The 11,440-nt window shown below is 43.4% G+C and overlaps 1 protein-coding gene across 1 annotated transcript; it reads left to right on the top strand.

The window, feature by feature from the left end:
* The first annotated feature begins 7,742 nt into the window (after nt 1-7,742).
* LOC119270343 (glycine-rich cell wall structural protein 2-like) lies at nt 7,743-8,579 on the top strand. Its single transcript, XM_037552352.1, has one exon. The coding sequence runs from the start codon at nt 7,770-7,772 to the stop codon at nt 8,364-8,366; it is 597 nt and encodes a 198-aa protein (XP_037408249.1). The 5' UTR covers nt 7,743-7,769; the 3' UTR covers nt 8,367-8,579.
* The last annotated feature ends 2,861 nt before the right edge of the window (nt 8,580-11,440 follow it).

The raw sequence follows: 11,440 nt of genomic DNA, 5'->3' as shown, positions 1-11,440 counted from the left end.
GGGGGGGGGGAGGCTAGTGGCGGCGGGGCATCCCTCCATTCACTAATAGGAAAATGCTTATAGGTAGAAGTTTACCAGTAGCGCCTGTTTTTGACCCCACGCTACTAGTATTTACCAGTAGCGCTGGGTAGAAAACACGCTACTACCATTGAATAAAAGCAACGTTTGTTAGCTTGGGCCGCGCTACTGTTACATGGGCCGCAGGGCAAAAACGGTATCCCACTTAGCTGTAGCATTTGTTTCGAACGGGCGCTACAGCTGGTGGGCTTAGCAATAGCGCCGGCCTCTACCCAGCGCTACTACTAGGGGAAAAGAAAACCTGCCCGAGCGCCCCCCGCACCCCCTCACTCTCACAATCGATCCCCTCCGCCCGCCGCCGCCGCCGCGGTTAGGGTTCCTCCCCGGCCGCCTCACCCCCGTCGACGGCGCCGTGCGCTGCTGATGTCTACCACACAACCTTCTTCTTGTAGACGTTGTTGGGCCTCCAAGTGCAGAGGTTTGTAGGACAGTAGCAAATTTCCCTCAAGTGGATGACCTAAGGTTTATCAATCCGTAGGAGGCGTAGGATGAAGATGGTCTCTCTCAAGCAACCCTGCAACCAAATAATAAAGAGTCTCTTGTGTCCCCAACACACCCAATACAATGGTAAATTGTATAGGTGCACTAGTTCGGCGAAGAGATGGTGATACAAGTGGTATATGGATAGTAGATAATAGTTTTTGTTATCTGAAAATATAAAAATAGCAAGGTAGCAAGTGATAAAAGTGAGCATAAATGGTATTGCAATGATAGGAAACAAGGCCTAGGGTTCATACTTTCGCTACTGTAAGTTCCCTCAACAATACTAACATAATTGGATCACATAACTATCCCTCAACATGCAACAAAGAGCCACTCCAAAGTCACTAACAGCGGAGAACGAACGAAGAGATTATGGTAGGGTACGAAACCACCTCCAAGTTATCCTTTCCAATCAATCCGGTGGGCTATTCCTATAAGTGTCACAAACGACCCTAGAGTTCGTACTAGAATAACACCTTAAGAAACAAATCAACCAAAACCCTACTGGCACCTAGATACTCCAATGTCACCTCAAGTATCCGTGGGTATGATTATATGATATGCATCACACAATCTCATATTCGTCTATTCAACCAACACAAAGGACCTCAAAGAGTGCCCCAAAGTTCTACCGGAGAATCACGACGAAGACGTGTGCCAACCCCTATGCATAGGTTCATGGGCGGAACCCACAAGTTGATCACCAAAACATACATCAAGTGAATCACGTGGTATCCCATTGTCACCATAGATACGCACGGCAAGACATACATCAAGTGTTCTCAAATCTTTAAAGACTCAATCCGATAAGATAACTTCAAGGGGAAAACTCAATTCATTACAAGAGAGTAGAGGGGGAGGAGAAACATAAGATCCAACTATAATAGCAAAGCTCGCGATACATCAAGATCGTGCCAAATCAAGAACACGAGAGAGAGAGAGAGAAAGAGAGAGAGAGAGATCAAACACATAGCTACTGGTACATACCCTCAGCCCCGAGGGAGAACTAGTCCCATCTGCCCATCTGCCCATAACCGCGGGCACGGCTTTCGAAAGTTCAAATCCCTCCAGGGAGTCCCAACTTAGCCCATCACAAGCTCTCACGGTCAACGAAGGATATTCCTTCTTCCAAGACAATCCGATCAGACTCGGCATCCAGGTTACAAGACATCTCGACAATGGTAAAACAAGTCCAGCAACACCGCCCGAATGTGCTGACAAATCCTGATAGGAGCTGCACATATCTCGTTCTCAGGGCACACCGCATTGTCCAAACTTCCGGCAGGCCAGCCCAGAGTTGCCCCTGGTGGCCACCCGCGGCTGACAAGGTGGACCAACACTCAGAGGAGCACTGGCCCGGGGGTTTAAATAAAGATGACCCTCGGGCTTCGAAAACCCAAGGGAAAAAGATGCTAGGTGGCAAATGGTAAAACCAAGGTTGGGCATTGCTGGAAGAGTTTTATTCAAGGCAAACTGTCAAGGGGTTCCCATTATAACCCAACCGCGTAAGGAACGTAAAATCCGGGAACATAACACCGATATGACGGAAACTAGGGTGGCAAGAGTGGAACAAAACACTAGGCATAAGGCCGAGCCTTCCACTCTTTACCCAGTATATAGGTGCATTAAGATAAAAAAGATAATATTATGATATCCCAAAATAAACAAGTTCCAAGAAGGAACAAACTCCAATCTTCACTTGCAACTAGCAACGCTATAAGAGGGGCTGAGCAAAGCGGTAACATAGCGAAACAACGGTTTGCTAGGACATGGTGGGTTAGAGGCTTGACATGGAAATATGGGAGGCATGATAAGGAAGTGGTAGGTATCGTAGCATAGGCATAGCAAAAGAGCGAGCATCTAGCAAGCAAAGATAGAAGTGATTTCGAGGGTATGGTCATCTTGCCTGCAAAGTTCTCAGAGTTGCCTTGATCCTCATAGGCGTACTCAACGGGCTCCTCGATCACGTACTCGTCTCCCAGCTCTACCCAAGCAAGAACAACAAGCAAAAGGAACACAATCAACCATGTGCAATGCTCAAACAACATGATGCAAACATGGTATGATATGCGGGATGCGGTATGTGATGCATATGCATGATTTGGAAAAGAATGATTGAAACTGGCCTCAACTTGGAAAACCAAGAGTGCCACTGGAAAGAGGAGTCGATTTTGGTCGAAATCGATATAAAGATCACCGGAATCGGATACACGATTTGAAAATGGCAAACAAAACAAATATGGCACCGGTCTGCGATAATCAACAAGTGACCATCTAAATGCATCAAGGTAAATATTCTACAGCACTCAAATATAGCAACAAAACATATGGCAGGGATCCACTCGTGATGCTTGACAAAAGATGAAAACTAAGCTACGGCTAATTCACTCATTAACAGATTCAAACAAGCATGGCAGAAGTGCAAAAGATAACAGGTTTCAGACTTTGTGAAAATAACAGCATATCAGGAATTTATCATCAGGAAGCAATGTTTAGAGCACGAAAACTACGTGCTACAGGAACATATCATGGCAAAGCAAGGCATGCCATGAAGCTACTCAAAGCATATAACAAAATTCTCTTAGTGACCATAAGCCAAAAGGGATCAGAAAATACAATTGCAAGCATGTTAAGATAGCAAAAACATAAACAGATTCAGACTTAGTGAAAAACTGAAGCATGGCAAAACAGTTAACAAGTAGGCATGTTCACGAGCTCGATGCACTCACTACGAGGCATTGCATGACAAACTAAGCATACACCCAGCTAGAAGACATGGCATAGAAGCTATACATGACAAACTAAGCCGCCTAGTTTGTTTTTGTTGTATACAAGTTATGATCAAGAATCTCTGAATGTTGGTTGCATGAAATTTATACCTGCCTGAATATCTGTTTGGTTTGAAGCCGCTAGCATGTTGATGCTTAAATTGTGAAGTCATTGTGGTCAGCGTTTGAGATAGTTGCTAATCGATTAGTCTCATGCCTCTATTTCTCTGAACTGAAGGATCGACTTGGTTTTTTTTCATCGAGGTCTTCATTCTTGAAGATCATCCAGTGGTTTTCTAAGTATTTAGCCAATTTACATCTGCTTCCTGTTTCTAAGTATTGTTGTAGCTGAGATTAAATGTGGCAGACAATCCTCTCAGTTTGTTCAGTTGCTAGCTTTACCTGATCATTAGATGAGCTTGGAGCTAGCACCTGATCACCTGATCATTATACTCCCTCCGTCCTACAATATAAGATCGTTCTTTAAGCTATATTAGATTGAAAAATGATCTTATATTGTGGGACAGAGGCAGTAGTAAACTTACCAGTGGAATGTTCCGTTGCAATTTATTCTTCTGCTTGTTTCCGTTGTATCTAGTTAGGTATTGAATTGCCCTGTTATAATTTCATCTTTGCCATTTTGTTGTTTAGGAGTAGCTCTATCATGGGCAGGCTCAGGTCCTAGATTCTGTTGTTCTTTTTCTGGCTGTAACTGGTGCAAGGCCGTGTTTAGGAGTTGCAGGCTACTCTCAATTGCCTGTTGCACGTTTGCCCCTGTCTGGCATCTGCGTGTGTTGTTACAGTTTTTTTTGAAGTGTGTTGTTACAGTTTACAGTCGATTCAATATACAAATCAGCGCCCGGATTAATTTATCCCAGTGTGTCTGCTATCTGAAACCAGTGAGCAGCTGAAGCTCTTCTAGAACAATTGCATGAGCTTCCATAACTGAATTTTTTGATTTCCTGCCCAAGGTTGCAGTTCTTCTAGAGCAATTACGTGAGCATCAACTGAATTCTTTGATATTCCGCACAAGGTTGTAGTTCTTCCAGAGTAATTTCTTGAGCATCTTTAACTGAATTCTTTGATTTTCTGCGCAAGGTTGCAGTTCTTATTGTACCAGAGCTTACCGGTTGACTGGCTGAGTGAGTGCATCTCTATTGGGGAGTGTGTGTTCCTCGATTCGTATCCTGACTTTAGTAGCTGAAGCTGGAGCGATGTTTTTGTTTTGGCAGTTGGAAGCTGGAGCAAGGTTAACTAGAGTTGAAATTCTCAGTTCAGAAAACCCAGTAGAAACTGACGGAAAAACGTGAAGCGTATTTGGAAAACAATAAAAGGAAACCAAAAGGAGGAATACCAGGGAGAAAAAAGTTTGAAAATAATAATAATCAAAACTGGGTGGAGTGAATAGATGGAACATACTAGGTTAAAAAACTGTTGTAAAATGTTGGGAACAAGTTTCCAAAGGGAAAATGCAGTAAGCCATGCTCAGGGTACATTCAGAATAACATCATCTGCTTCTCGTAGACATACATCAATTGCCCCGTATGTAGACCTGAAAAAACTTTTTGTAAATATGTTCGCCTATCCTTTGAATATGTTACCTACTTAGGGAAAATATGTGTTTATCCAAGTCATGCAAAATGTTCTTGTTCCTAGAAAAAGCATGATAAAGCCTATTGTGTTAGAATCAATTTATTATGTTCAAAATATATGTACACACATCTGATAATTTTTCTATTTCTGAAAAAAATTCATGAAACTGCATCAAAATATTACCCAAGTGTCGGTGGAACTCAAGAAAGCTAAATACAATAAAATAAAAGGTAAAAAAATAAATATAAAATAAATTAAAAGTATTATAAACTCCAAAAGAAAAAAATCTAAAAGATGAATATAAAACTAAAAAGTAAAAAAAAATGAAGCAAAAATGCAAAAATACTGGAAGCTCAAACAAGGACATTTTGTTGGGCTTTGTTAAGGTAAGCTAGCGAGTTTTTTCTTTGACATTAAAGCTAGCTGATTTTTTTTGTGACATCAAACTTGCTGATTTTGTTAATTGTGACGATCAATCATGGTAATCAAAATATTATTGTTTTAAGAACAAACATGATAAAATTGTTTGTTCTAAAATTAATATACTTTGTTCCAAATATACACACACACATGAGATAATTCTTTTTATTTCTCAAACAAATTATAAAACAGCATAAAAATATTACGTACTGGTGGAACACATGAAAGCTAATTACAAAAATGTAAAAGCCAACTCAAAAAAAGTAAAAGGGGAAATATAAATATAAAATAAATAAAAATATTAGAAACTCCATAAGAAAAAAATAGATAGAACGGGAATATAGAAATGAAAAGGAAAAAAAATACATGAAACTAAAATGAAAGAATGTTGGAAGATCAAACAACGGTATTTTATTGGGATTTTGTAAGGTAACCTGGCTGGTTTTTCTCTGAAATTTAAGCTAGCTGATTTTTTGTGTGACATCAAACTAGTTAATTATGTTGCGTATGCCACCCCAAGAAAAGGCTAAGTTTTCTTTGTTTCCCATCGGCGTCAGCGGCGGTCCACCTTGTCTCCCGTGGCCTTAGGGCCAAGGCGGCGCGGTGGATCCTGATCCTTGCCGGCAGGAGGGTTCCATCTTTAGATGTTCCTTTGAATTTTGTTAGGATTTGTGTCCTGCTCAAGAAGAAGAGCAGGTGGCGGCTCCCTGAAGATGGAATAAGGTCCTCCCCGCCCAGTCCTCGTCCCGGTGGTGCATCTAGCATTGTCGGTGGGCGTGTGGAGATGTGTCTCCAGTGGATCTGTCCCTGGTGCATTTGCTCGGATCTTGTCGTAGTTCGTCTACGTTCGTGTGTCTTTAGGTTGGATTCTTCCGATCTACGATACACTTCAATGGTGGCGGTTGCTGTTCTGATGCGCTGATCCTATGGGGCCTTAACACGACGACTTTCTGACTATCTACTACAACAAGTTCTGCCTGGCTCCGACGAGGGAGAGGCATTTATGGCGGCGCGCCTTCGGCTCGCTTCAGTGCTTGTAGTCGTCGCTAGGTGGTCTATGAATCTGCATGTAATTTTTATTTTTTTTCTACTGTTTGTTGTACTGCCATGATTGAAGATGAATAGATAGTAAGTTTTGTCTGCAAAAGCAAAACTAGTTAATTGTGTTACTTGTGATGATCCATCTAGTTAACTAACCGCACCACCGGTTTTTCCGGAACCGTTCTCGCCTCTCAAACCCTAGAGAGGTGATTTTCTAGATGCACCACGCCGCCATTGCTTGTCCGGCGGTAGGTCACCGCCTCCTCCATGTCTCATATGAGAGTGCGGGGAAGCCCCGATCTACCAGATGGATCTCTAGTATTCCCCTCTTTGATGCTTTTACTAGCATTGCGTGGCAGTGCCGTCGGTCTGGCGAATAAAATTTCCTCGAGCCTCCCCGCCATCTTGACAATGTCGGCTTCGATGGTTCGATGGCTCGTTGTCATTGATTTCTGTCGGCCTATCTATCCGATGAGGTGAGGGTTTGTAGATTTTGCTGACGTGGCAGTGCCGGCTGCTTCCCTTTGCTGTTTGGTGCTCCGACTACCACTCGTTGCTAGATCATCTCGGCTCACAAAGCAGCGTTGCCGTACATTTTCGTTCAGTTGATGAAGAAGCAGCTGTGTAATGTATCTCGGGTTCACAACCTTTGGAGCTAGAGCATCTCGCCGGAATACAGCCGGTTCAGCTATTTTTCCAACAAAGGGTGGATTTTATTAACTCAAAATGTAGCATCAAGATGATACAAACACAATGAGCACACACCCAGCCTCTGCATAATTAGGATACACACAACTAACACAAAGTCACGCACATAAAAACACGCCAGCAATAGCAAAGTCATATAGGTCCAAAGCTATGGACCGGTTCAGCTATTAACTTTAACTAGTCCGGGCATCAATACGGTGTACTAACCATCGGCTAATACTGGCCCGGACATTAGAGCTAAAGCATTTATACGGATTTTGCCGTCCACTTGAACTTGATCATCTGCTAATCAATTCTTCATGCACGGCTACTTGACCCAACAACTCGATTACATGGGTGGAGTCGTCGTTTACTTCCACTCCAAACTGAACTACGGAAACTTCGAGGTTGCCTCGCTCCTCTGCTCGTCACTGGATGCTTGCATGTGTCTTACAACTGTTGAACCCACGCCGATGCGATCACGATTAGCAGTCAGTCATCATCGTTTACTTTTACCTGCACCAATTAAGGCGCTAATTATTCTAAGCCTCCACTTGAGTTCAGACATGACTTTGTCAAAAACTCCAACCTCCACCCCCAGCATGCATGGCCGCAAGCACCACTATAAATGTCCATACGATCTTTCACTTGGAACTCACCTCATCTTGCAAGAGTACACACTTCCATAAAACACACACAATGGTAGGCACAAAGCTAGTAGCCCTCGGCTATGTTGTCCTCTTGAGCATTGGACTGGCCAATGCTGCAAGGGTGGTTAGATTCGGCAGTGGAAGCGCCACGGGAACGGGAGCGGGAGGAGGAGAGGGTGGGGGAACTGTGAGTGGTGGTGGCTCGGGTGCTGGGAGTGGAACTGGGTCTGGCGTGAGTTCTAATAGTGGTAGCCATGCAAGCGGTGGAGGTGGAGGTGGCGGTGGAGGCGGCGGCCAAAATGGTGGAACTGGATATGGTAGCGGGTCCGGCTCTGGCTCCGGTTCTAGTCAATATAGTCAAGGATCTTCATATCCTTATGGTGGTGGCTATGGTGGATATACTAGCGCTGGCGGTGCCGGTGGCGGTGGTGGTGGAGGGCAAGCTAGTGGTTATCAAGGATCTAGTGGGTATGGGGCTGGTAGTGGCACTGGTTCCGGCTCAGCTACTGCTACTAACAATTGGTATAGACAAGGTAGTACAAATGCAGATGCTGGTGGAAACGGTGGTGGTAATGGCGGAGGAAGAAATGGTGGGCATGGTGCAGGCAAAGGTGCTGGATCTGGGTATGGCAATGCCTACCCCTAGTCCCTTCATGCGAGGAATCTAAAAAAATGGAGCCCAACCTAATGTATTGTGACTCTTTTTTCATTTATTTGTTATTATCTTACATATTATCAAATAAGGGCTTCATTGTTCTTGTGGAAAATGTACTAGTGTTTATGATATATTCCAAGAATGTTACATGTCAATGTATCACTATTTATATGTATTAAGTTATATACCAATATTTTGGCCAAATGACTTGCAATGGAAGCTCTTTGCACGTGTTATGGTTATGTAACATAAGTTGCTCACTTATGGTTAAATGCCGAAAATTATCATTTCAATCATACATGTCGTTTCACTAAAGGCGCCAGTCATGTAACATATAAATCACATCCACCGCTTTCGTTTTGCATAAACTTCTCTCGCTAGGTAGTGCCTCTAGGGAGTTCCAAGGCTACGAACCCCCATTGTGAAATCACACCCCAATATCTTTCACATCCTCGGTCATCCACACATTGCCTTGAGCGAGTGGTGATCATCACAAGCGCTACTATGTCGAACCTATCATGACTTTACGCCATGAAGTCATGAATGGTGGGAAGGTGCATGGTCTAATTTTCTTATATTTATATTTTCATTACATTTTCATTTTTGTTGCATGATCCACTTGTTTGATTAGAAAGTTATCTTTAGAACTTTGGAACTTCATTTCCATTGATCACAATGGCAGAAATTGTTATTCCAATGTTGTCCTTTCAATATTGACATATCTTTTTAAGTATGGTTCTCCAAAGTTCCTTTCTTTTGGGGTCAAAATTCTTACTTATTTTGTGAAGTCATGGACTGATTTTTTTTGAAAGCTTGTCATTTTTTTTGATAGTTCTGGTTGTTCTTAGACTTTCTGAAACTCTCAAATTTCATTTCATTTCAAGATGAATAATGTTCTCCAGTCTCCAATAGTTTTTGTTGAACTGTCTAGGATTTCAACATAATTTTTCAACAAAGCTAGTATTTTGTTCGAACAAGGGGTTTCATTAATTGATGATACTGCATATAATAGCAGATGGTACATCTAGGATCCAGATGGATCAGGTTGCACTCCTAGAAGCTACCTGCGCCAAAGAGTGAGCACCTTTTATTTTCTCCCTATGGTGTATAGAACATTCCGCAACAATGATATCATCCCCTAGACCTCCTTGTAATTGTGACATAGCAATGATCTTAATGAGTGACAAGCTATCCGACTCAATGATCAAGATATAATAGCTCGTTCCGGAAAAGTTTAATGCCCTGCACACACTCTAATCCATCCACTTCGTCAGGATCATGACATCACCGACTAGTTACCGCAGCCACCATTAGCACTCCTCCCCTGCAGTTGCTCCCAACTGCTCGGAAGGCTGCGGAGCACGAAAAGAGGCCAAAGCTTGCAACAATACTTAGTTTAGCCCAACCCGGTGGCGGGGGAGACCACCTAGCAGTTCCCTTTGCCGTTGGAGCCATCCATCATTTGGCACTCATATTCATCTAATTTTGTTGGTAAAACAAGAAAGTGTCTATTTAAAGAAATCTGGATGTGGGCTTCTAAATTCTCATACTAAAAATATCTTCACTCATTGTTACCTAGTGATGACGGAGTCACTCGCTGGGATGTACATGGAAAATAAAGGCAATGCTATGAAAGATGGAGGTGAGGTTATTTAAGGTGACTTGGAACAATGGAAAAATGGGTTTTCTTATCTCTTGGAGGATTAGCGTTAGAAATAAAGGAGATGTTATATGAATCCATTGAAAACCAAATGAAAACTCATCTCAAATATTCAAAATTCTCGAGCCATCACCGATCAAATCCCATGAGATCTGTCGGAGACACACCTCCACACGTCCTCCAATGATGCTAGACGCACCGCCGGGCCGGGGGCTGCGTGGGGAGAACATTCCTCCTTTTTAGGGAGTCGCTGCCACCTCGCGTGCTTGAGCGGGTCAAAAAGCCTACACAAATGAAAAAAGCACCTAAACCGACCAGGAGCCCTCTGACGCGGCAAGTCGCCTCCATGACCATAAGGCCACAGGACCTGAGGCTTATTGGTAGCGCCACCGCCGGAGGCGGGGAAACCCCAGTCACTTGGGAGTCGCTTCTGGGGATGAGAGGAAACATTTTTGGCCTTGCTTGAGATGATGACCCGTCTTGTTAACTAACATCATGAAATGTTCTTCCGAAACCATACTCTCCTCTCCAAACCCTAGAGAGGAGATTTTCTGGAGGCACCATGCTAGCACCTCTCATCTGGTGGGTAGGTCGCCACCCCTCCTTTTCCACAACCGGCATGGGAGTGCGGGGAAGACCTGATCTACCATATGAATATCTAGTTTGGTGGTTACTTCTCCGGGCCAGTAGTTCGTTAGGAGTGTGGACTTGGCGACTGCTCGTCCATCATCAACAACGACTGGTTATCTCTGGCGATGGAGAGGCAAGAATGGCGATGCTCCATCGTCCCGTTCAGGAGGTGAAAGATGACCAGACCCTAGGGAGCCTCATGTTCATTTATTTTATTTTACATGGTAGTATGTACCGCTAGGTTCGATGGTGGAGGCAAGATTTTCAAATTGGATGTGCATGGCTAAAAAAGATGGTATTCTACTAATTAATTATAACATTAATTAGGAGATTTGAACTATTGTTTAGAAACTAATGAGTTTACAAATGTACACCCATGTCCTTGTCAGGCTCTGCCTATAGCTGGTCAATAGATGTGAGGCATTATTAGTTTTAGAGAGAAAAAGTTGAGTATGTTAATTTCGCTGTTCAGATCATAAAGCAATTATGTATCATGGTTCACCGAACCCATCTAGGGTTACGCTGCCTCCATGCTGTCGCCGCCGCCAAATCACCGTCTGTCAAAGTCCAGGTGGGGGGGGGGGGAGGCTAGTGGCGGCGGGGCATCCCTCCATTCACTAATAGGAAAATGCTTATAGGTAGAAGTTTACCAGTAGCGCCTGTTTTTGACCCCACGCTACTAGTATTTACCAGTAGCGCTGGGTAGAAAACACGCTACTACTATTGAATAACAGCAACGTTTGTTAGCTTGGGCCGCGCTGCTGTTACATGGGCC

The sequence above is a fragment of the Triticum dicoccoides genome, chromosome 3A (assembly GCF_002162155.2).
Source record: "Triticum dicoccoides isolate Atlit2015 ecotype Zavitan chromosome 3A, WEW_v2.0, whole genome shotgun sequence".
Taxonomy (NCBI): Eukaryota; Viridiplantae; Streptophyta; class Magnoliopsida; order Poales; family Poaceae; genus Triticum; species Triticum dicoccoides.
Note: the sequence above shows the minus strand (reverse complement) of the source record. Positions and strands in the feature narration are given on the sequence as shown.

Coding starts and splice junctions, on each gene's coding strand:
- LOC119270343 (XM_037552352.1), top strand. CDS start 7,770: ATGGTAGGCACAAAGCTAGTAGCCCTCGGCTATGTTGTCCTCTTGAGC.